The 23,739-nt window shown below is 45.7% G+C and overlaps 2 protein-coding genes across 5 annotated transcripts in view; one reads left to right on the top strand and one right to left on the bottom strand.

Moving 5' to 3' along the window:
* The window catches only part of SH3BP5 (SH3 domain binding protein 5), a 72,462-nt gene extending 59,631 nt beyond the window's left edge, over positions 1-12,831 (top strand). For both annotated transcript variants that reach the window (XM_082459332.1, XM_082459333.1), the window contains 5 exons: positions 4,959-5,089; positions 8,138-8,180; positions 8,855-9,074; positions 10,715-10,975; positions 11,376-12,831. In XM_082459332.1, coding sequence (XP_082315458.1) covers positions 4,959-5,089; positions 8,138-8,180; positions 8,855-9,074; positions 10,715-10,975; positions 11,376-11,587 — 867 coding nt within the window. In that variant the 3' untranslated portion in view covers positions 11,588-12,831. The remainder of the gene's footprint in view (positions 1-4,958; positions 5,090-8,137; positions 8,181-8,854; positions 9,075-10,714; positions 10,976-11,375) is intronic.
* Positions 12,832-13,660: 829 nt separating this feature from the next.
* Positions 13,661-23,739, bottom strand: part of CAPN7 (calpain 7) — a 37,196-nt gene continuing 27,117 nt past the window's right edge. For 2 of the 3 annotated variants that reach the window (XM_082459247.1, XM_082459246.1), the window contains 8 exons: positions 23,622-23,721; positions 23,201-23,336; positions 22,527-22,602; positions 18,872-19,017; positions 18,032-18,094; positions 17,313-17,443; positions 14,941-15,033; positions 13,661-14,847 (listed from right to left, as the gene is read on the bottom strand). In XM_082459247.1, coding sequence (XP_082315373.1) covers positions 14,703-14,847; positions 14,941-15,033; positions 17,313-17,443; positions 18,032-18,094; positions 18,872-19,017; positions 22,527-22,602; positions 23,201-23,336; positions 23,622-23,721 — 890 coding nt within the window. In that variant the 3' untranslated portion in view covers positions 13,661-14,702. The remainder of the gene's footprint in view (positions 14,848-14,940; positions 15,034-17,312; positions 17,444-18,031; positions 18,095-18,871; positions 19,018-22,526; positions 22,603-23,200; positions 23,337-23,621; positions 23,722-23,739) is intronic. The other variant, XM_082459248.1, reaches the window with a different exon arrangement.

The raw sequence follows: 23,739 nt of genomic DNA on the forward strand, positions 1-23,739 counted from the left end.
TGGGGGTAACCCCTGCAGATGAGCAGATTTTCTGGGTCACAGGCCAGGATTTCCACCCTGGGGCTGCTGTTCCTCTTCCCTAGATTCCTCCCCAGTTTTATGGGCCTCACATGCTGCTCCTTGACCTGATGAGGGAGAAGGGGAGCTGGAAACTGACACCAGCAAGAGACAGAGCCCTTGGCAGAGCTGTCCTCGACCGTGTCCCCGTGTCACTGAGAAATCCAGCCTGGAGGGGGCACGCTCCAGGGACGTGACGGGTGGTACAGACGCTCGTGTGTGGCTTTGCTGTGAGCCGCCCTCTGACTGAGCACGCTCCCGGGGCCATGCGGGCCTGGCACGCTCGGCCTCCTGAGTGCTGGTGGACGAAGACAATGAACGGTCTGGAATATGTCCCCGGCCTTGGCTGACTTCTGGATCCTCCAGGAAGCCTGTTTCTTCAGCAGAAGGGAGCGTCATCTCACCCTCTTCTGAAGAAACTGCCACGTAAGAGTCTAGAGAAAGATGCACAGCTCAGAAAGGTCCAGGCTGTCTTGAGGAAGTGGCAGTGCTTTGGGCTGTGTGACCTCCACCCCAGGCACAGTGGAAGGACCCTGGGGTCCCCACATTCCTTACCTGAGGCCATCCGTGTGTCCCTTCTGTTCCTTCAGACTTAGGGTGACAGCGGGCAGCCCCACTTGGAGCCAGGCTGGAGCCCCGGGGTCTCTCTTGTTAGGCCACATGCAGTGCCCCGGGCAGGGACAGAGGAACAGTTCCGCACTCAGAGCTGGGATCAGCAGGGCTTTGGAAACTGCAATGCACTTGAGTGGCCTCCCTGGGGATGTGGGGTCCCTCCTGCTCCCACTTGGGCTTTAGGCAGCTGAGGCCCCTCCAGCTTCACCCGGTTCGGCTGCGAAGCAGCCCTTCTAGGGAGGAGGTGTGGGGAGGCATGAACTGTCAGGGACCAGCAGCTCCTGGAGAGGAAAGCCCTGGGGGCGTGGATCTGAGCCCTGGGATGCACATGAGCCATCTGGACAGCTTTTCTGTGCTGGTGGGCTTGTACCACCCGTCCCCCAAGGCCCTGGGAAGCTACCTCCTTGGCCCTGTGCACCCAGGGCTACAGGAGGAATCAGAAGTCAGCCTGAATGGGCCGAGGATCTGAGGAGACCTTGAAACCACCTTCCTGGGAGCGGAGGACCCTGCTCTTAGCTCTGGGATGTTGGGGATGAGGGTGGATGGCCTCGAGGTTGGGAGAGCTCAATGTGAGGCAGAGGAGCCGGGCTGGCTGGACGTCTGCTGGTCAGTTGAGGTCATTCTGCCGGCAGGGGACCCAGCCTGGCTGGCAGTGCCCGTTGGTGTCCCTGTAGGAAGTATCTGTTTGAGCATCTTCTGTGTGTTGCTGTGAGCGGAGGGCCTGGGCTGCCCTGTGGCTCCTGGGAGGGGGCCCGTCAGCACTGCTGGGCCCCATTCTGTCTATTCTGCTGACCCCGGGGAGGGGGCCTGTGGCTTCTCAGGGTCCCGAGCACCAGCGGTGGCCTCCCCACATGCTTTCTCCGGGGCCCGCTACCTACTGCCTGCCTGGGCCGTGGTGCTGCGGCTGTTCTGGTCACTCAGGCCTCACGCCTGGGGCCTCAGAGCCTCCCATTGGGCAGCAGCGGGTGGTCAGTCCTTGGGCATCTGGAGCCGGCCCGGGGGGGTGGGCAGGAGCGTGTGTCTGTGGGTTTTGGGAGCCCCAGGGATGCTGACTTCTTAGTCGTTAGGATCTGCAGAGACCAGTGCACCCAGAGGTTAGCACAGAGCCCGTGGGTCAGCCCCGGGACATGGTCCCCCTGGGAAAGAGGGGCCCAGGGCTGTTGGTGCCCAGACAGTGATTTCTCCGGGAGCCTGCCAGCTCTGGGGAAGGAGGCGGGAAGCTGAGCGCTGCCCGCGGAGAGTGGACGGGTGGCTCTGCTAAGCACCCCCAGCCCTAAGTGCTTCCCCGCCCACGCCCTTTCCCCCAGCACCCCGCACCGAGCCCCCCAGCGCAGCCTCTGCTGCCAGCCCCCACCTACCCCCCTGGGCCGCGGTGGCCCCGACAGCCTAGATCCCAGCTGCCCGAGTAGCGCGGTGCTGCTGGGCGTCTGCCCCGTGAGGCTGGCGGTCCGGGTTTGGTCTCCAGTCTGCTCTGTGCACACAGTAGGTGCTTAATCAGAGTACGCAGCTCTGAGTTGAATATGCTGGTGGTAAACTGAAGAGCGTGGTGCTGAGCGGGGGCTCAGGGGCCCAGAGTCCAGGCCGAATATCTGTCAGCCCAGCCTTCGCAGAGGTCTGGGCGCTGGCGCCCCAGGGCTGGGTTGCACGTGCGTCTGGCCACCTTGAAGTCTGCAGGGACATCTGCGTTGTGCTTCCATTTGTGGCTTCCACCTTCCCAGAATCCGCCCTTATCCCCCCGTTCCTTTCCCACCCCTGGGCACACAGTTCACAGCTGGTTCCATGTTTCAGGGGCTGCTTGGTTGCCTAGGAGACGTAACCAAGGTGACCTGCTTGGGGACTTCCTCCCTAGAGGCGGGAAGCGGAGTGGGGACTCTCCTCCGAGAGCAGGGGGTTATGTGCACGTGGGGTGGGGGGGTTGGGACGGGGGATGGTAGATGGCCTGGTGGGGGTGAATCGGGACGGCGTCCTTGCTGCCGCCTCACTCTGCGCTGTCAATGTCGCCAAGTGCTCGGAGCCTTCTGAGTGTTTAATTTTAGGAAGCTTTTTGCAGATGAAGGGCCAAGGAAGAACAAGGGCCTGTGTGCAGTCGATGAGAGCCCTGCTTCTTGCAGGGAATGCTCTGTATTGTAGCCTCAGATCACAGCTTTTGTAGATCGTCTATTTAAAATGCTTTCAGACTGGTCCTTAAAGGTGAACCCTGCATTGAATCCTCTTGCAGTGGAACAGATCACCACAATACGTTGCCTTCATCTGTCTGATATGCTTGGGTTTTGCGTGTTCATAAAGGTTACACCAGTAAATTCTTAAAGCTTTAGATTTAAGACATGACTGAAGAGTTACTACTGTTTCCCTAAGTGACCAAGCTGGGAGGTTTTGAGTGCATTTTATGTCACTGTGACATCTTTGGTGTTAGAAGCCAAGGGGAAGGGTTCTCTGAGCCTCTTGGTCTTGATTGAGAGGTCATTTTAGCAAGCCTGTCACCACATTGCCAGCTTGTCTCGGTTCCCTATTTCCCTTCTCTGACTTTGTTTTAATTCTGTTTTTAAAAGTATCTCAAGCATTAAAACCATTGTTAAAAGATATACATTTTAAAGAAGGTAAAGGTTGAACTCTGATAAGTATAAAGTGTTCTCCTGTCAAAGATTTTATTTAACTCATTAAGGACGGAACTAATAAGATGTTACAGCTCTTTCAAAGGAGAATTCAAAAAACACACTCATACGGAAGTTCAGGAATGCTGAAATGAATTTACAAGATATAGAATTGGTCAATATTTACAGGGCAATCAATAATCAAATGCATCTCTACTGGACACAATCTTCATTTCTAGGGGTAAGAATCATTTATATTACTATCAGTTTTCCCCAACTTACAGGGTCATAAAATAGCTCCAAGACAACGAAAGGCAGAGATAACCTGGAAGGGGGCATTAGACAGGACACCCAGTCGTTTTATGCTCATATCAAAGTCTTTCAGAATTTTTCCTGACACTTAAAAAGCCCCTTATTATAAGTGCATAAGTAAACTTCCCCGGGCTGACCGGGGCTGTTGCCTGGAGGGGGTGATAGACCGCTGGCTTCCTCCTGGGTGGTGTCCTCCTGCAACTGTCCTGCTGGGTCTGAGACAGTGGATCAGTGGCCTGAGAGCCCTCGGGGCTCCTCCCTGCTGCTCTTTGGGTAAAATAAAGCACAGCCCTCTCGCCCCACCTCACTGCTGCCTTTCCAGTTCATCCCGTAACACTTGGGTGAGTTGTAAGTGAAAGATGAGAAGGAAGTTGTGAGCTGCTGTTGTGGCCTAAACTGCTGTTTATCTCCTGCATCATCTCTCCTCCCAGCTGGCCTTGTTCTGATGCTTTTTAGGTGATGGGGGAGAGAACCAACACTGTCCCTGTTTCTAGGAATGTGCCTTTGAGCTGCCATGGAGGGCCCTTGATTGTTGGGTTTTGAACTCATTTTTAAAACCAGAATTTCCCACCAGAACGCTGACTGGTCACCTGGTCACAAATTTTTGTAAACCCCAAAATCTGTTCAGTTTGACCCTCTGGATCCTGGATTCTTGTCCACCAGCTAACTCAGGATATTTGGGAAGGAGCCAAACAGCTGAGGTCACCATTGCGTTGCCGTCCTGATGCGCACATACCTGGCTTTGTAGGGCTCCCAGGTCCCTGATGTCTGAGTTCCCGCTGGTACCGCCTGCCTGCCCCTCAGTCCCTGACCCCAGGTGAGAGCAGGAGGAACCCACAGTGGCTACTCAGAGGAAGTGGATGTCAACTGAATCAGAGAATGTTTCTTTTTTTTTCCCCCTCTGATTTTTTGTTTTTCCTTCTCTTCTTTCCTGCTCATTGCCTCAGCCGATCTATTTCATCTTATCTGACATGACTTTTCCAGAATAGATGAATAGGGAAAAATAATCCTGTTCTCTTTGGAAGTTCATTTAATCTTAGTCTGCCCACTAATTTCCTCAAATAATTTTTTTTCATTTATTTTTTAAAATTTTTATTGAAGTATAGTTGATTTACAATGTTGTGTTAGTTTCAGGTGTACAGCACAGTGATTCAATTTTATATATATACATATATATTCTTTTTCATATTCTTTTCCCTTATAGGTTATCACAAGATATTGAGTTTAGTTCCCTGTGCTCTACAGTAGGTCCTTGTTTATCTACATTATATATAGTAGTGTGTATATGGTAATCCCAAATTCCTAGTTTTTTTAAATGACATAAGTAATACCCCAACAAGGGACCATTCTGGGTTTGGCCGGGCTGACCTCTGCTGTCATTCGAAGGTCATGGAAGCGGAGCAGACCAAGACGAGGAGCGAGCTGGTGCACAAGGAGACGGCGGCCAGGTACAATGCGGCCATGGGCCGCATGCGGCAGCTGGAGAAGAAACTCAAGCGAGCCATCAACAAGTCCAAGTGAGTGCGAGTGGGTCCCTGGGCTGGTGCTTGTTTCCTCTTCCTCATCGTCTCAAACTTTTCTGTGGCCCGCCCCACCAGAGCCCCCTGCCCAGGCTACCTGTGCCCACCCCGGTTCTCTGTAAGCCCCCAGGGGCGGGGCTGCTCCGACTTGGGAGCACAGGAAGAGGAACTTCAAGAGCAAACCATTAGCTGGCCCGTGGGCTGGGGCTGGGCTTTGGGAAGCTCAGGGTGTGCCCTTGGCTCTGTGGCTGATGGTGTGGATGAGGCCCTGTCCCTCATTACCTGTCAGCACAATGGGGTGAACTATGTACATAATACACATTCTTGTAGACCAAAAGCTGATGAAATGGAGCAAGACTGGTTTCTTTTCTTCCTTCCTCCCTCCCTCCCTCCCTCCCTCCCTTCCTTCCTTCCTTCCTCCCTTCCTTCCTTCCTTCCTTTCTTCCTTCCTTCCTCCCTTCCCTTCCTTCCTCCCTTCCTTCCTTCCTCCCTTCCTTCCTCCCTTCCTTCCTTCCTTCCTCCCTCCCTTCCTTCCTTCCTTCCTTTCTTCCTTCCTTCCTCCCTTCCTTCCCTTCCTTCCTTCCTTTTTTTCTTCCTTCTTTCCTCCCTTCCTTCCTTCTTTTCTTCCTTCCTTCCTTCCTTTTCTTCCTTCCTTCCTCCCTTCCTTCCCTTTCTTCCTTCCTTCCTTCCTCCCCTTCCTTCCTTCCTTTCTTCCTCCCTTCCTTCCTTTTCTTCCTTCCTTCCTCCCTTCCTTCCTTCCTTCCTCCCTTCCCTTCCTTCCTTTTCTTCCTTCCTTCCTTCCTCCCTTCCTTCCTCCCTCCCTTCCTTCCTTCCTTTTCTTCCTTCCTTCCTCCCTTCCTTCCTCCCTTCCTTCCCTTCCTTCCTTCCTCCCTTCCTTCTCTTCCTTCCCTTCCTCCCTCCCTTCCTTTTCTTCCTTCCTTCCTTCCTTCCTTTCTTTCCTTCCTTCCTTCCTTCCTCCCTTCCTTCCCTTCCTCCCTTTCCTTCTTTTCTTCCTTCCTTCCTCCCTTCCTCCCTTCCTTCCTTTCCTTCCTTCTTTCCTTCCTTCCTTCCTTCCTTCCTCCCTTCCTCCCTTTCTTCCTTCCTTCCTTCCTTCCTCCCTTCCTTCCCTTCCTCCCTTCCTTCCCTTCCTACCTTCCTTCCTTCCTTTCTTCCTCCCTTCCTCCCTTCCTTCCTTTTCTTCCTTCCTTCCTCCCTTCCCTTCCTTCCTTCTTTTCTTCCTTCCTTCCTCCCTCCCTTCCTTTTCTTCCTTCCTTCCTCCCTTCCTTCCCTTCCTCCCTTTCCTTCTTTTCTTCCTTCCTTCCTCCCTTCCTCCCTTCCTTCCCTTCCTTTCTTCCTTCCTTCTTCCCTCCCTTCCTTCCTTTCTTTCTTTCACAGGATATTTATTTCAAAAGTTTCTTATAATGTTACCAAGTCCAAGCTCACTCTGCTCACCACATGACAGGCCAATAAATCGGGAGATGAGGTGTTGAGGCAAGGAATACGACTTTATTCAGAAAGCCGGCAGACGGAGAAGATGGAGGACTGGTGTCCCCCAAAACCAACTTTTCGGGGTCTGGATGCCAGTTTCTTTTATAGAACAGAGGGGGAGGAAGTGAGGAAGTAAAGTAAAAAGGCCATTAGTTGTGCCTGGCTTGGCCAGCATCGGGGAGGGGTTGTGTTAATTCTTTTCTGCAGCCATTCTCAGGTGGGCAGGGTCAGACTGTCTCCCTGTGAGCTGAACAAAGGCACTTTAATATTCAGGCAGAGGGGCAGGGTTTCCTGAGGCAGGCCATTATGTATGATTATAATAACAAAAGCAATGAAAAGCAAAGGTTAAAGTCAAAGAAACAGATCCAACATGGAGTCAGATTTTCCTCTTCCCTGTTACAATCATACCAAACACTTGGAACAGTTAATTTGTCCGACAATATAGTCTTTGGTTAAATAAGTCTTCACACTTCCAAACACTGGAATAGTTTAGAGCAGTTAAAATAATGACATAGATTCTGTCTTCATTAGTATATAAATATATTCATAATATTTATATGTAATAAAGGTAGGCCATAAAACAGCACTGAAAGCACAATTCATCTTATTACACACACAGATGGGCCCAAAGGAATAATTTTTTTTTAATGTATATATTTTTTATTGAAGTATAGTTGATTTACAGTGTTGGGGAGACTGGTTTCAATGGAGGTTTCTTCCGCTTTTCTCACTACCACTCCTATATGTTGTCATATGACAGTGATCTTGGGGACTAGTCCCAGCTTCACTCACAGTTGCTGGGCCTCCAGGCAAAGAGACAGGACCTGGAATGGCCTAGACCCCACAGCCAGAGACAGACCCCGAGCTCATGGAGGGTGAAGGGCTCAAGAATAAAGTACTGTCAACTCCTCATGCTCGGACACCCGAGTTCCTGAAAGAGCCAGCGTCTTCCCGCTGACCCAGAACCCACGGCCCGTAGAATGCTGGCCTTTCTTGTCCTCTCTCTTGCCCGTGACCTGGCTGGGTCTGCACGCTGTCCAGGCCCCCTCGTCCTGCACAGAGTCCAAGAGGCCGACCTGAGCCCCTGTCCTTGTGGTGGCCCCGCTGTGCTCAGTGAGGGACGGTGGTGCCTCTCCCTTCCCCGGGTGAGCTCGGCAGAGCTGGTGTGTGTTGAGGCAGCTTCTTCTCAGCCTCATCTGCTAGGCATCCCTAGGAGAGGAGGCTGGGCCACCTTAGCTGCTGGGCACACCCCATGTGGCCTTGAACAGCCCCCCAGAGAGGACAGTGAGCCAGGGTTTGGGGCCCTGGGATACGTGTGCATGTGTGTGGGTTTCCCGTGTCTTGAGATAGGCCTTCTGGCAGCTCGGGCCTGGGGGAGCGTCTGTATCCATCAGGCCCGGGAGCTGGGAGTACCCCCTTATCTCACGGCTCATCAGAGCTGAGTAAATGCTGGAGGATGGCCTGGCCAGCTGCAGCCACTGCCCCCTGGACACCCCGTGGAGTTTTTTGGGGGCACTGCTATCGTGCTCTTATGGGTTTCCTTCCTGTCTTCTACAGGCCTTACTTTGAACTCAAGGCGAAGTACTACATGCAGCTTGAGGTACGTGTGGCCTTTGGCTTTGAAGCAGATCGGAGTTTTCTGCCCTCAAAGCCCCCCTTTCTGTAGTGGGCTTTCAAATGGCCCCATGGCTGCCAGTGAGGGGGACACGTTCTTGACCAAGTCTTCAGGCTTCAGAGTGGTCTTGCTGCGTCCTTAGTGCTCTCTGATGCCCTCTGAATCTGCTGCAGTCACTTTCCGTATTGTACCCGGCTAGTGGTTCTCAGCAGGGCCCGGGAGCTTGCTGGCAGTGCAGATTCCCAGGCCCGCCCCAGAGCGACTGAACAGAGGCTCTGCAGGCAGGGCCCAGCCGTCTGGGTTTTAACACACCCTCCAGGGGGTCCTGATGCAGCTCAAGTGTGAGGACCACAGCCCTGGGATCAGATGGCTGGAGTGTGGGGCTTCTGTGGGACCTTGACTCCCACTGCTGCTTCCCTGATGGGATTATTCCCAGTGGTTGCTCCTGGGTATAGAGCTTAAGTTGTCACCTGGCTGGGAGTTAGGGGGTGGCGGCTGCTCTCGTATCTGGTGCGTGGAGAGCTGTGGAAGGGGATCAGGGCCCCAGTCGTGTCTTGAGAGTAGAGTGATGGGCGTAAATGTTTGAACCCGTCACTCAAGAGCATTGCCCGGCCGGTGGGGGTGGCCTCACTCACAGAGCCTCCCGTTCTCCCGAGCAGCAGCTGAAGAAGACGGTGGACGAGCTGCAGGCCAAGCTGGCCCTGGCGAAGGGCGAGTACAAGACGGCCCTGAGGAACCTGGAGACGATTTCGGACGAGATCCACGAGCGGCGGCGCTCCAGCGCCATGGGGCCCCGTGGGTGCGGTGTCGGGGCCGAGGGTGGCAGCCCGGCTGCCGAGGACCTGTCAGGGCGCAAGCCCGAGCCTGACGCTGTCTCTGGTGAGTCAGGGGCGTCAGGGGCACATGTGCAGCTAGTGCGGCCTGCTTCCTGGGCCCCCCCCCCCCCCCCCGTCGGTGGGACACTGTTCACCACGATGCTACTGAGCATCCTCGGAGTCAGGATTCTGTGGTTAGACATGTTTGGGAAACGTTACACTTGCACCCCCGAGATTCCAAGTGCATGTTAGGGCATTGAAGGCTCTGAGAAGTCCTGCAGGGAAGAAGAGTCGTCTGGAATAGGGACTTGGGAATCAGATTTGATTCAAGTCCTGACCTTCCCACTATGACTAGTACGTGACACGGGCCAGGGTGTAACTTCCTGTCTGTTTCTTCCCCTGTAAAGCGGGAGGCACGTGATGGTCCCTGTCGTCCACTACGGAGAGCAGTAGTCAGGATTAAATGAAGGAGAACCGGCCCCCCAGTGGTCACCGCACATGCGTCTGTCCTTGGGGACCTGTTTTCCAAGGACCACCCCTGGGAAATGGATACAGAGGGTTGTGGTGGCTCCCTCTATGTCAGTCCAGAAAACCACCCCAGCACTGTCTCTGCGCACATCCTTCTTTGCCTTTTCTGTGGAATGATGGCTGTTGGCCCTTCCCCACACTCCTCCCTTGGGTGTTCCTTAATTCAGCCAATAAACATTCAAGTGCCAGGCCCCAGGTAAAAGAAAAGGAAACTAATTTGAGCAACAGTGATGTGAGTAGTTTAGTATACATCATCTCATAAACCCTGTGTGGAGAGGAACGTAAAAGCTCAGAGAGGTTAAGTACCTTGACCAAGGCCACACAGCAAGTAGTGGAGATGGGATTTGAACTCAGAGCTGAGCCCATCTTCTGTGCTCAGCATTACAGTACTTCTCGTGGATGATCATCTGTGGGATGCTACAGGCTGTTTTTAAAGCAGAGGGAGGAGGAAAGGGGAGTGGGATCACGTGCGGGCTGAGGGGGAAATAGTTCAAAGCTGAGGCGGCTTTCAAACCGTGAGAATGACGTGTCTCTGGGCCTTGGTCATAATGGTCCACAAAATAAACGAGGCACAAGCTACAGAGCACTGTAAGGGAATTGTGTTCTTCTGTGGCCAGTAGTGATCTAGCTGGGCTCCGAGCATGTCTTTTATGAGATCACAAGTTACTCAGAAGATGGTCCCAGCAGACACTCCACGCAGGGCCGTCTCGTCCAGCAGCTTCTGCTGCCCATCCCGTGGAAGGAGGCAGCCCTGAAGCCTGGCTGGCTTGGTTCAGGGTGCGTTACTCAGGCCAGCCCTCTTCCGGTGTACAGGGGGATCTGTTTGGGGGGCTGGGGTGGATAAAACCCCTGATCTGCAGCTGAATTCAGCTTCCACCTTCAGGCAGTGTCTGGTGACGGTGACCTCTAGGGCAGGGGCTGGAAAGTGATGGTTAGGACACTGACTATCCGTGGGGTCCAGCGGCTTCCCTGCAAGGTGCTCTGGAGTCTGGTCACGCGAGCTCAGGACAGCCATGTCACTCCTCTCCAGCGCCCTGATGCTGGGATCAGGTGGCTGGACCCTGCAGCTGCCAAGCCCTGTCTAGCTCCTGCCTGCAGCAGATGCGTCTGGAGACGTGTAAGGAACTGGGTGGCTGTCTGTCAGGCCTGGGTGATGGCTGTTCTCTCTCCTCCTAGTGGCCTCCGAGGCCTTCGAAGATGACAACTGCAGCACCTTTGTGTCTGAAGATGATTCAGAGACCCAGTCCGTGTCCAGCTTCAGCTCGGGACCCACGAGCCCGTCGGAGATGCCCGAGCAGTTCGCCGCAGCCGTGAGGCCCGGCAGCCTGGACCTGCCCAGCCCCATGTCCCTGTCGGAATTCGGGATGATGTTCCCGGTGCTGGGCCCCCGCAGTGAGTGCAGCGGGGCCTCCTCCCCTGAGTGCGAGGTGGAGCGAGGTGAGTTGAGCCCCCTGCCCGGGGGTGCCCGCCTGGAGGCCGCGCTCAGGGCCTCGGTGCACATGCTGTGGTGTGGCGGCCTGAGATGGCTCCCAGCTCCACTCCCAACCTGCTTCCTTCTGTATCTCCCATCACAACAGTCCTCTTGACAAGCACCTGCTAGAGAGGTTTCTGTTTCCCAGCTGTTACATGAGTGTGACAGATTTCATCTGCAAAGATGAGGGACATACACGGTTTCCCACGCAACGAAAGCAGTAGGCAGTCCTGTGATGGAAGCCCTTGTGTGATGCGCACAGTGGGGCCACACTGGGAGTCTGGAGGTTGAGCCGGCTGACGGGCTGGGGCCCAGGGGACCCTTGGAATTGTCGGTACTCACCCCACGATCTTTACGTTTCTACAGGAGACAGGGCAGAAGGGGCAGAGAATAAAGCAAGTGACAAAGCCAGCAACCTTCGGGGTCTCGGCAGCAGCAGCGGTGACAGTGGCGAGAGCCCGAGCAGCACGTCCCCCGAGGGCCAGGCCTTGGAGGACAGGATGCGGCAGCTGTCCCTGCAGGGCTCGAAGGGCAGGGACAGGGTCATCGCGGACATAGACGTGGTGCAGATCGGCTGATCGAGCCGCGGCTCTGGCCCAAGCGCATATCAGTATTTAGACATGAAACCGTATGGAGAACAATTGTGCCAATAATCATTTAATATATGCCAAATCCCAAGCATTGCCTCTAAACTGCACTAATGATGTTTCAGTGAGCTTGAGAGCTGAAGATGTTTCTTCTGGGTAAGAGCTCTCAGGCTGGTGTTTTTCAGCACAGAGTCGTTGCAGGTGGGCTGTGACCAGGCCCACGGCCTTTGTGGAACGTCCCCTGTCAGTGCTGTGGACGCAGTAACCGGTTCCCAGGAAAAACCCCCGAGCCGGGAAAGGGGCCGGGGAGCTGAGCCCCAGCGGGCTCAACGGCTGGCTCAATTGGGAAAATTGCCTTGTTCTCTCCTTTATATCCCAGGGGATCTAAAGGAAAACAAGTACACAAGACAAAACTCAAATATTCAGAACGACACCTTTTCGACCCAATGAAGGCTTAAAAAAAAAAAATCCAAGGACACAATTCATTTTCATCATCTCTGGTTTTCAGAGGGGGCTTTTAAAAAAGTGAATTTGCTGGGACACCCATTAAAATCATCTTCTGTAAAAGGTCACTGAGAGCTGCACTTTTGGGGGTGGGAAAGGTGAATGCTGGTGTGGGGATGGGGGGGGACGAGGGCAGCAGGGGCCTGTCACAGAAGGGGGTTCGTGGCTGTGGAAGAAAAGGTTCTACAGCGTAAGCCTCATCCTACCGGCCCAGGGGACTTATTCTAAGAAGTGCATGGGGAATGGTTGCCAGTGTTGTTCTAGATTGACAAGGTGTTAATTTCTCTGTAGGCTGTAACTTTAAAAATAAAAAATTATTTAAGGGTTATGCTGCACTAGTATTTCTTAGAGGAAATTGTTCTTTACAGCTAGGAAAGGGAGGAGGCACATGTTGGCAAAGGCTGTTAAATAGAAGCAATGGTGTCTGTTATGCTAATAGTGTTAAGTGTTCTATTACTGCTTTTCTTGTTTTCATGGTTACACATATTTAGAGCACTGTATTTTATTTGTCCTTTTTTGTTACGAAAACTTAGCATTTCTAAAAGAAAAAAAAGCAACCCCATTCAAGTTGCCCATTAAGTCTGTCAAGCTTATATATTTGTCATTTGTAAATCCCTTCATACTATCCTGTTTTCTCCTTTTTTAATGACCGATACAGTATCCTAATTACAAGGTTATTTTGTACTTGTCTTAATACCTTGAGTGTAATAAAAATGGCTTACGAAAATGTCTTTCTGTGACTTCAAATAAGAAATCCTGATGTTGCCTAAATCTTCCAGACAATCCTCTTGCCATAAGGAAGAGCATGGAATGCAGTGGTCATCTGTTCTTATTTTCAGTTAAGGTCCTGGATCCTAACAAACAATTTAAGCCCTGATTACCAGGTTTGAATTAGAATTCCACTTCTGCTGCTACTAAAGCTGAGCAGTACGGAGATGCAGTGGCAGGAAAATAAATAAAGATGAGGTGCTTATGCTGGAGGCCTGGTTCTCCTGTCTGTGGCGCCTGGGCATCTCCTAGGTCTCAGCCCCAGAGGTTGATTAGTGATTCAGGTATACTTGGGCACTGGACTTTGAAAAGCTCCCCAGTTGTTTCTATTCTCTTTCTATATTGGCCCAACCAAAATTAATCTTTACTTGTACATCGTGAGCTCTATTTAGAGCTCTGTTACAGAATTCAACATTACAATATAGTAAATTGTTTATATAGGTCTCCTCCATTGGATTTTGAGGGCAGGGATTAGGTCTTAGTTTGCATCCCGTATAAGATCTTTAACACAAAAAAGCTTCAGATCATGTTTATAATAAATATACCTCTTATGCTTTAGATTTTTCTTTAAAAAGTCATTGAAAAGTAATCCACCTAAAATATGCTACAAGTAAAAGCACTATTTATCAAAGTGAAATCTCACTATCAATCACTAGTACAATCTACCACTGAATGTAAAAGAACAGACTTTTTTTGTTGAAGTGTGAATTTTCATGCAAGTAATGAGTTCTGTTTTATATGGAACATACCACATGAAGTCCTCTAATAATTTCTCTAGGTTAAACTATGCAGTTTCCATAAGTATAAACATTTTATTTCAATTAAAGATAATAGAAATACAAAAGAAGTTTTAATAATCAGAGATGATGAAAAATTCCACTGTGTTAATTTTTAGATCTTTAAAATCTTGAGCATCATTCTACTCTGATGAATTTTTATGTAAACAACTGGGAATTTTTTCAAATGCAACCCAATTACCATATATTAAATCCTCAATTGTATTTTCTTCAGAGTGATGATGTTACCATAAGAACACTGAACTACAGAGCAATTTAAAAAAGACTATACAAACTAAATTGTAATGTCTTCAATGTCTCAGACTACTACTTTCATCAACCTGATAAACCTACACTGATGAATATACCTCAGTTCTCTTTACATGAGTCAATGGGAGACAGGTATCTAACTTCAACAACCTTCATTCTTAAGCATGAGCATCTTCATGCTAAGAAGTTAATTAGTATTAAAACTTTATCCTTTCATAACCTATAGGCAACAGTAAACATTTAAAGCCATAAATAATGCAGAATTAAAATCTCATGGTTAACATGATTCATTTGGTAATTAGGTGCCCAGGATGTACAGGAGAGTCACGACACAAGCAGGTCTACCTTACAACATGCTCTGCCAAGAAGACAACATAATGTAAATACTTCAGAATATTATCCCAGCCTACTGTTCCACTCAGTGAGTCTACACCCCTCATTTTCCTCGTCTGGTCTCGGTTCCCTCTTAGCAAGGGCACTGATCTCAGTACTTGACTGAGCCTAATCTTTAAGCATCTACACTTCTTTGTACAATGCGGCCCCTAAATGCAAGCCCACTCCGTATATACACAAAACCATGTGAATGGTACTCCTAAGTGACATAGGGTAATTCTGACTACATACAGTTCTCACCACACACCCTGACTTCAGCACCAGATTCCACAGGAACGTTTTTAGAGATTAATTCTGTTCTGATGATTGTGTTCAGTGTCCTGGAGATCTGTGTCCTCATTTGAGGAGTTGATGTTTGGTGAGTATAAGATCCAGCTATTGCTGAGGTTTCTCTGTCACTGCAGTTGTGTTGTCTTGATGGGGATAATACTATTAAAGTCCAAGAAAAACGGTCCTTCTTGTTTAGGCAAAAAAGTACTGGGAATGATATTGTAGATCCCAGCAGGTATGTTTTCTAGTTCCAGGTAGCAAAACCCACACCTATATTCAGGGAAAATGAGAACAAGGTTTTCAGGTGATGATGCCACAGAAAGTAAAGTGTAAATTAGATAGCAATCAAAATGCCAACATTACCTGTAGTCACCACTAGATTTTCTCTGAAAGCCATGGGGACCAGGGTCTCCCACCACAGAAACTGTTACAACTTCAAATCCAACACTATATTGCCTAGCAGTAAAAAACAAATTTTTGCTGTTATTAAGTCGTCTCAAACACATACCCAAAATAACTATACCTAAAGTGCAGATGGACTATTAAATCAAGTACATGCTTCTAAAAGCTTCAGTAGGAGGAAACAGCACTCTGAGACACATGCATACTATTTTGACTCTTAATTACAGAAAACACCATTTATATTTTTAAATTGATGCCATAAAGATTAATATTTTATTAAACTTACTTTAGAAGAGACTATTTTTACCACAGGCTCTCAGAGAATAATGTTAAATTTAAATGATAAAATAGTGTATTAGGCAGAAAAAGTAGAACAGGAGAGGACCCTGAAATAAGATCTAAATTTACAGAAATAATTAGCGTATGGTACACATGGCATTCCAAATCAGTAGGGAAAGGATTATTTATGTAGGTGGTGATAAGGTGACAAAAGCTTAGAAAAAAATTGTTAAATTGTATTTCACACCAAATATAAAATACAATCCATATGGACTAAAAAAAAAAATGTAAAAAATAAAACCATAAAAGAACTAGAAGAAAATATGGTGAAAATTTATTTGATATTAGGGTGAGAGTTCCTGCCCACAGCAAAATAAACCAAAAGAAACAGATCTGATTATAAAGAAAAATTTTTTTCTATGTGAGAAAAAAATTAATCTGGGAAAAATACCTGCAAATATGTGAAGGAGTTAATACCTTTACATACGTACCCTTATTCACGCTTACAATTAAGAAAAACGTGACAAGTCCAACAGAAAAATGGTCAAAAGACATGAATAAATATATGAATAAAGGAAAAAACATATCGTCAATAAACATTTTTCCATATTCAAGCTACATGGTAATGAAATACAAAAGGGCAATTAGGTACCTTATTTCACTTATCAAACTGGTAAAGCCTTTTAAAATGACTGTGGAAAAATAGCTTAGTCTTATCTAAAGGATTATTAGTTTCTTTCGAATTAGTCTGTAATTACAGGAAGGCAAAATTAAGCCTAGTTTTATTTAGAAGCTAGTACTATTTTTATTTGTATTCTCTGTATTTTTTAAACCTTTTTAAATTGTGAAATATAACACAGTGCACATAAAACAAATACACAGCTTAACAAATAATTCATAAAGTGAACAAACACCTGGGTTACCCCCACCTCAGTCGACAAAACCCTCTCAGCACCGCAGAAGTCCCTGTGTGCTCCCTTCTCATCACCGCCTCTGTCCCCCAGAGCTAACTCGTCTGGTGATCACTTTCCTGCTTTGTCTATAGTCTGACTACCTAAGTGTGCATCCTTCAACAATAGTTGTTTTACCTGTTCTTGACTTCATACAAGTGGCAGTCAAGAACAGGTAAACAGTCACATATTCTGTTATGTGGCTTCTGTCACTCAGCCTTGTTCCCAAGACTTACCCATGTTGTGGGGAGCTGTAATTTATTTTCATTGTTATGGAGGACTCTATTACTGTATGACTGTTTTATAATCTTAAATGCCACTGATGAACACTGGCTTTTCTAATTTTTGGCTCTTACACAATTTATTGGCCATTTGGATTATTTCTCTTATGACATGCCTATTCAAGTTTTTGTTTATTTTTTAAAAACTGCAGAATTGGGACTTCCCTGGTGGTCCAGTGGTAAAGAATCCACCTTACAATGCAGGGGACACGGGTTTGATCCCTGGTCAGGGAACTAAGATCCCACATGCCGCAGGGCAACTAAGGCCACACGCCACAACTACTGAGCTCGTGCGTCTCAACTAGAGCCTGCGTGCCGCAAACTACAGAGCCCACGCGCCCTGGAGCCTGCGCGCCACAACTAGAGAAGAGAAAACCTGCACGCCACAACTACAGAGAAGCCCATGCGCCGCAACGAAAGATCCCACATGCCTCAACGAAGACCCCGTGTGCCGCAACTAAGACCCGACGCAGCCAAAATAAACCAAAATGCAGACTTTTTCTTACTAATGTAGGATATTTACAAATCTTTTTATGTGCTCTTTGTGTCTTAAGTCTTTCCTTATCCTGAGGTTCTTATGTCCTGTATTAGTAATCCACCTGGAATTGATTTTTAGATTGGATGTGAGACAGGGGTCTAATCACCTTTTTGGTATGTGGATATTAATTATTCCAGCACCATTATTGAATGGTGCCCTTTCCTCACTCCTCTTTAATAATAAATTAAGTGTCCATACATATATATATTTCAAAACCTTATTCTGTTCCACTAAACTCATTTTTAATATAACATTATTAATTTAAGAAAGTTACTTATCACAAACCTTGGTCCTCTTAGCTCGATCAGTAGTGGCCCAGTCTTCTCTATATGGAATTGGTAAATGGGGTTATTTTTGTGTGTCTCTTGGAAATTTCCACATCCTCCGGCACTCTGACCACTCCACTTTCCATTAATCTAATAAAACAAAGCTTTTTTATTAACAAAACTTCACATTCTATAATTCTACTTTAAAGACAAAATTCCTTTGGGCCTTAAAAAAAAGAAAAAAGAAAAAAAAAAAAAGCAACTCTCCACCGTGGCTGCATCCTCTCTCTCCAGGCTTTATTGCCACCGGCAGCCAGCATCCCTCTCCAAGTCAGCCCGGCCACTTTCCTACTCTCAGCCCTGTCTCCAACTCTCAGCCTTCAAGTCTGCCCTGCCAAGAATTCTCCCTAAAATCCTCTTCCACACGTCCAGCCCGCCCTGCAGAGTCAACCTCAAATTCTGCTTAAGGCCTTCCCTTCTGACCAAGGTTTGCATCAGTCTTCTTTCTCTGAATTAATTTTTTCCCACAGAATCACTTAACGGTGCTCACTGAAGAGCTTGTATTCCAACCCAGACTGGAGACTACTCACATTTCCCTTGTAGTCCTGTCAAGTCCCAGAATGTTTTTACTTTGTAAGAAATTGTTAAACATGAAAAAAAAAATGAGAAAAGGAGAAAAAGGAAAGGGAATTCTAAGATTTCAATGAGATTATGACCCAGAGAAAAAAATTCTCTTACCTGTTTTGATACAGTATATGGTGAAGGAATCTTTGAGAAAGTAAAGCTGCATGCTGAGTATACCTAGAGTAAAAAAAAAAAAAAAATTATTATAGTGATAAAATTTATGCTTATAAAAACACTAAAGTGATGAAAGAATGTTTTGGAAGACTAGGAAATTAGTTGGCGTATATAATAGTCCTGATTCTGTAGGCAGCCTGGCATCAGGGCAGGAATAAACAACTGCGGGTTGGGCAGCTAAGGCTCTGTCTGCTGCTCACTGTATGACTCAGGACACACCACAGTCTCCCTAGGCCTTGGCTTCTGCATGTGAAGAATGAAGGGGTGAAAGCAGCTCCCAAAGTCCCTTTCGTCACTAAAAATCTATTCAAATTGAGCTTCTTGACTGATCTACGACAGATTTTGATCTATGCAGAACAAAATTACAATGACCTTCCCAGCTACCTGAGAGCCATGTTTATAGGCAATCGATTTCCTTTCACTAAGTTCAAGGTCTTCTTTTTTAATTCAATAAAAGTATTATGTAGACTAAAGGAGCTTTTATTGCTCTGTGAATTTATTAGTCCAACATACCAAATTACCTCAGGACTAAACTACTACTCTAAAAACTAAAATGTTCATTCAAAATGTTATTCAAAATAAAAATTTTACCATTCAAAAGCATTATTTTCTGCATGAAGCATCATCATAATTTAATACTGAATTGTTATACAGATAAACACACACTCAACAATATATAGATCAATCTTTATAAATAAACCTTTTTTGTAGATAATCCCACTTACAAAGCAGAGATGTTATGTACCTTCTATTACTGTTCTGTCATGTTGGTTTACTTACCCGGACTGTGTAATGGATTGTGTTCTGTTTTTCATACTGAGAAACCACTAATGTAAAGGTATGGGTCCCAGGTGTGGTTAGCTTTATCTTAGTCAAATAATGAGGGCTGTTAATTCGAATCCCATCAATGTACGGAGGTGGATCAGCTGCAAATAAACAAGTAGGTTTACAGAAGACAGGACTTTATTTTCTTTAGTTTTTAATTTAAGTTTTATGGTTGATGTAGGAAAAATAATTAAATGGATGGACAACCCCTTAATTAATTCATCTTTAAAATATAACGTACTAAAGAATTACAATTTCAATTTAAAACTTTACAATTAAGCAATTTAAAACTTTAAAATGAAATAGTTTCTAATAAATAAAAAGAGATCTTTTGGAATACATCCAATGAGGTATATGATAATCCCTGCTATTTGCACTATGTTTTATTTTTCTCTCCTGGTAGAGGATTTTAAAATCAAGATTAACTTTTTTCTTTTAAGGAAAATTTTTAAAAAGATACAAAGAAGTATATAAACATATATCTATTTCCCACCACTCAGAATTAAATTAACATATTTTTGTCACACTAGCTTCTTTATAAAACAAAGTTCCTTTCAACCACCACCCTTAATATTCCATTCCACTCTGATGGATTTGATGGGCATCCCTTCAGACTTTCTCTCTCTCTCACACACACACACACACGAGCATATATCTAAAAAAACAGACAGTATATGTCTTATCTTTCATTTTTCACTCAAGTTTTTGAGATCCATGTTATCTACATAGATACAGTTTATTCCTTTTAAATCCATGTGAACAGTATTATATGCCATCATATGAATAGGATATATTTTATCTATACTCCCTCATCTAGTTATTCAGACAATGTGGAGATTTGGATTATTTCCAATATTTTGCTATCACACACAATGCTGCCTGTCATATTCTTTCACAGTCTCATGAATTAAGGCTGATACAATAAAATCATTTCATGCATGTCAATTAAGTCATTTAAGATCAATGCTATATCACTGAGGTTATTTAGGAACACTGAATATTTACAATGTAATTTGTAGAAAAAATTTTAGTATCTCAAACAGGTAATAAGTCTCTCAAGCTTAGAGGTGGTGCGATCTAGTGTGAAGGGGAAAAGAATGGGCACGTCTGTGGTCCTGAAAGGTGTGACCTACGTCTCAGTTTACTCTCCTGTCAGATGGAGAACAGTCTGATTTACCTCAGAGTATTGTGATGAAAATAAAACTATAAACCAGAAAGTATCCTGAAATGGTAAAGTCACTATGTGTAAGAGAGGAAGCACTGTTTTTTAAAAAATCCAAGTACAAAGAGTAACAAGTTGTTGAAATTCAAAAGCCATGTAACATGTTAATGCTAGGAATATACTCACAAAATTTGTGCTTTTTTGGTTATATAATGACCAACATGAAAAATGGAAAATTTAGCTAGTTTAACTTGACATTTATCACTGGACCTACAGTGTGCCATGCACATCCCAGAAAACCTTGGGATACCCTCAATGCAGCATAATGGGGAAGAAGGCCATGTTTTCCTATGATCAAGCAAAACGACCTGGACAAAACCACTTTTGATCCCATCTCCCCCATCAGTGCCCATTTCTCTGCACAGCCTTCTTGAAAGAACGGTCAGTGATTGCTTCCTTACCTCAGGCCATCCTCAATCCACTCCACCTGGGCTTCCAGCCCACCTCTCGCCAACTCTTGTTCTTGTCAAGGCCAACGATGCTGCCAGGGCGCTAGGTCCAACAGTCTCTTCTCTAGCCTAATCTCACTGGACCTCAGAAATAGCAATGGGTGGAGCTGTCCACTCTTTCCCGCACGGAGTATTTTCTTCCTCTGGGTTATGTGAAACCTTACTCTGTCTCGTCAGGTACTCTGTTCAAATTCTTCTGTGGTAACTTGCCCTCTGCTCAACCGTAAGATGCCAGAGTCCAAGGGCCAGGTGCTGGGTGTTCATCTCTGAACCTACAACTCTCTCCGTAGGTGATTTATATACAGTCCTACCTTCAAATGCCCTCCTTATCCCCGACTCCTCCGTCTGTACCTGCGGCCCTACCCTTGTCCCAGAATTCTGCTCAAAACCCCAACTGCCTACTTGGCACCTTCACTTGGAGAGCTAACAGGGATCTCAAATTTAACAAAACCAATAATTAACTTTTGATTTTACTCCACAACAAATCTGCTCCCTCCCCTGCTCCCACCAACATTTACATCTCAGTCAATGTTACACCTTTCTATGGCTCAAGCCCAAAACACAGGGATCATCCTTGACTCCTCTTTGACCACACATTAACCCAAGTCCTGACAACCCTAACCAAACCCAAATCAAACCCTAACCAACCCAAACCAAATCTGTCCACTCCCCATCTCCACTTTAGCACCCTCAGTTCAAATCACCATCACTTCTCACATAAATAAAATCACCTAATTGGGTTCTCTGCTTCCATTTTTTGTCCCCTCCAATATATTCTACAAAGAATTTTCTTTAAAAAAAATCAGATAATGCCATTTTCCTGATTAAGACCCTCCAAAGATTTCCCATCGCACTTAGAGCAAAATCCAAACCCTTTCCTGAGCTGATAGACCTCCTGTGATCTAAGCCTGCATACCTCTGACCATTTCTGCGATACCACACTTCCCAGGTCTCCTGGCCTTTCTTCTGTTCCCAGAAAACACCTATCTTTCCCTCATTTTAGGGTCCTTGCACTTGCTGTTCCCTCTGCTTATAATGTTTTTACCTCTACTTCTAATGCTTTTACCTCTACTTTTTTGCATGACTGACTCCTGTTCGTGATTCAGAGTTCCTCTTATCCCTTCTCAAAGAGGCCTTCCATGGCCACCCAACCAAAGTAACCAATGTGACCCTATGCATTTCTTTACAAATATGTGTCACTATCAGGTCTTTTTTTTCTTATTGTTTGTCTCCCAAACTAGAACATAAACTAACAGCTCCTATCATGAAGTGATAAAAAAATTTTTTTTAATGTGAAAGCAAAATGGTCTCAACACAGTATGTTAATGCCTTAGGGAAAGATTTACTTTGCCTGGCAAGAAGGTTATCACAGAGAAAATAACATAAACTGGATCCTAACCACATTCATTATGCAGAATAGGGTAAAAGGAATATGTGGGCAGAGGGCAGGTAGAAGAGATTCTCGGCAGAAGTAACTGTGTGAAAACAGGGGCAACAAGGGCAGGGTGTGTTCAGGAGAAGCCAGACCCACTGTGAAATGCTGGGGCATGAGATAAAGGGGGACAGTGAGGTGAAGGCCGGAATATAAAAAGCCTTAGACATCAAGCTGAAGAGCTCGGATTTTATCCAAGAGTCCATGGAAAACCACAGAATTTTTGATCAGGGAAAAAAGATAGGATTTAAATTTTAGAAACAAAGCTCTGACAGCAATGTGCAAGAGTGCAGAAATCCCAAATTCCTGAGGTCTCTAAATTAAAAATAAATCAAAACAAAACACACAAGTAGCATAAATACCTACCCAACTGTTTGAGTAGTTTCTATTAGTCTATCAGCATAATTATTAATTTCTGCATATTATCTACATAAAATTTGTCATTTTCAAATTAATCACACAAATAGAATTTTAATGTTTGTTTGAATGTCTGTTTACTAAACATACCTGGGTAATAAACTTTTTTCCCATCCGTCTTGTATACCACCATTGTGATAAATTCTCGGTTATTTGCAAAATCATCCTAAAAGCACAAAGAGTCCGATATGGTTAGGAAAATGGGCTCAAAATGCTCCTGTGTGTGTGTGTTTGTGTATGGAGGTGGGGAGGGGAGGGGAGGGGAAGGAGATTATTTCTAAGTTTAAGAGCATTTCTATTTAGTGTTATTAAAAAATGTCATTTTTCTGAATTAAATTGTCATTTCAATAGATGGCCATATTGTATGAAGCAAGATACTAAAAAAACCACTCTAAAGCCATTAAAATTATGGTTACCCTTTATAAAATCAGGCCCAATGAATCAACATTTCCAAACCCTCTTTAGCATATTTTTATGTTAATATTCTTAAGATCTAAGCATATAGAATCAACACTAAAACCCTCTCTAGAAAGCATAAACTCCCTCATATTTTTCTTCATAGATGATTTTTGAATGAGATTTTAAGTGTATAATTATAAATGACCAATTTCCTTTGAGGAAAATATTCATTTATCTAAGTAAACACCATTTTCAAGCCACCTATATAAATGAAACAGGCTGGTGATCAAATTACATATCTTGCTCACAATGGTCTAATTATGTTTAAAAGAATTTCTGTATGGGATATAAGAAGGTATCAGTACCTTGTCTGTTATGTGTCTACTAAGCAAAACCCAAACCGCAGCGCCCCCCTGTGGACACTGCACCTCCAACTTGTACTGGGGATTGTTGGCCAGGCTATAGGCATCTTTCACAGGTCCTTGCTTCGCATCCCAAGTGCTAAAGGACAAAATCAACAAAGAAAGTAGTAATTAAATTTCTCATAGAGCTAAACTGAAATACTATTTTTGTTTTGTGTTTCAAATACAATTAGGTTATCGGGTTTTCTTGTTTTTTAAATTTTTGGTGTAACCAAGAAGCATATACAGAGAATAACTATTACACGATAGTCATCTGTGGGCATGACAAAAAGAGAGAGAACACTAGTCTTCCCAAATAATTTTATTTTAAATGGAAAAAGGGAGACTACTATAAAGCATATTCTGAAATGTGCAAAAAAGTTACCTGTGAATACATGTTGATTCTTTAAAAAGACCTGGGTTCCAACTCAAATAAATCACATCATAATACTGGCAGAGATCATCCCATGAGATCCAAAATATTCCTGAAAATCAGACGTCTT

This window comes from Balaenoptera physalus, assembly GCF_965194825.1.
Source record: "Balaenoptera physalus genome assembly, chromosome: 4".
NCBI classification, from domain to species: Eukaryota; Metazoa; Chordata; class Mammalia; order Artiodactyla; family Balaenopteridae; genus Balaenoptera; species Balaenoptera physalus.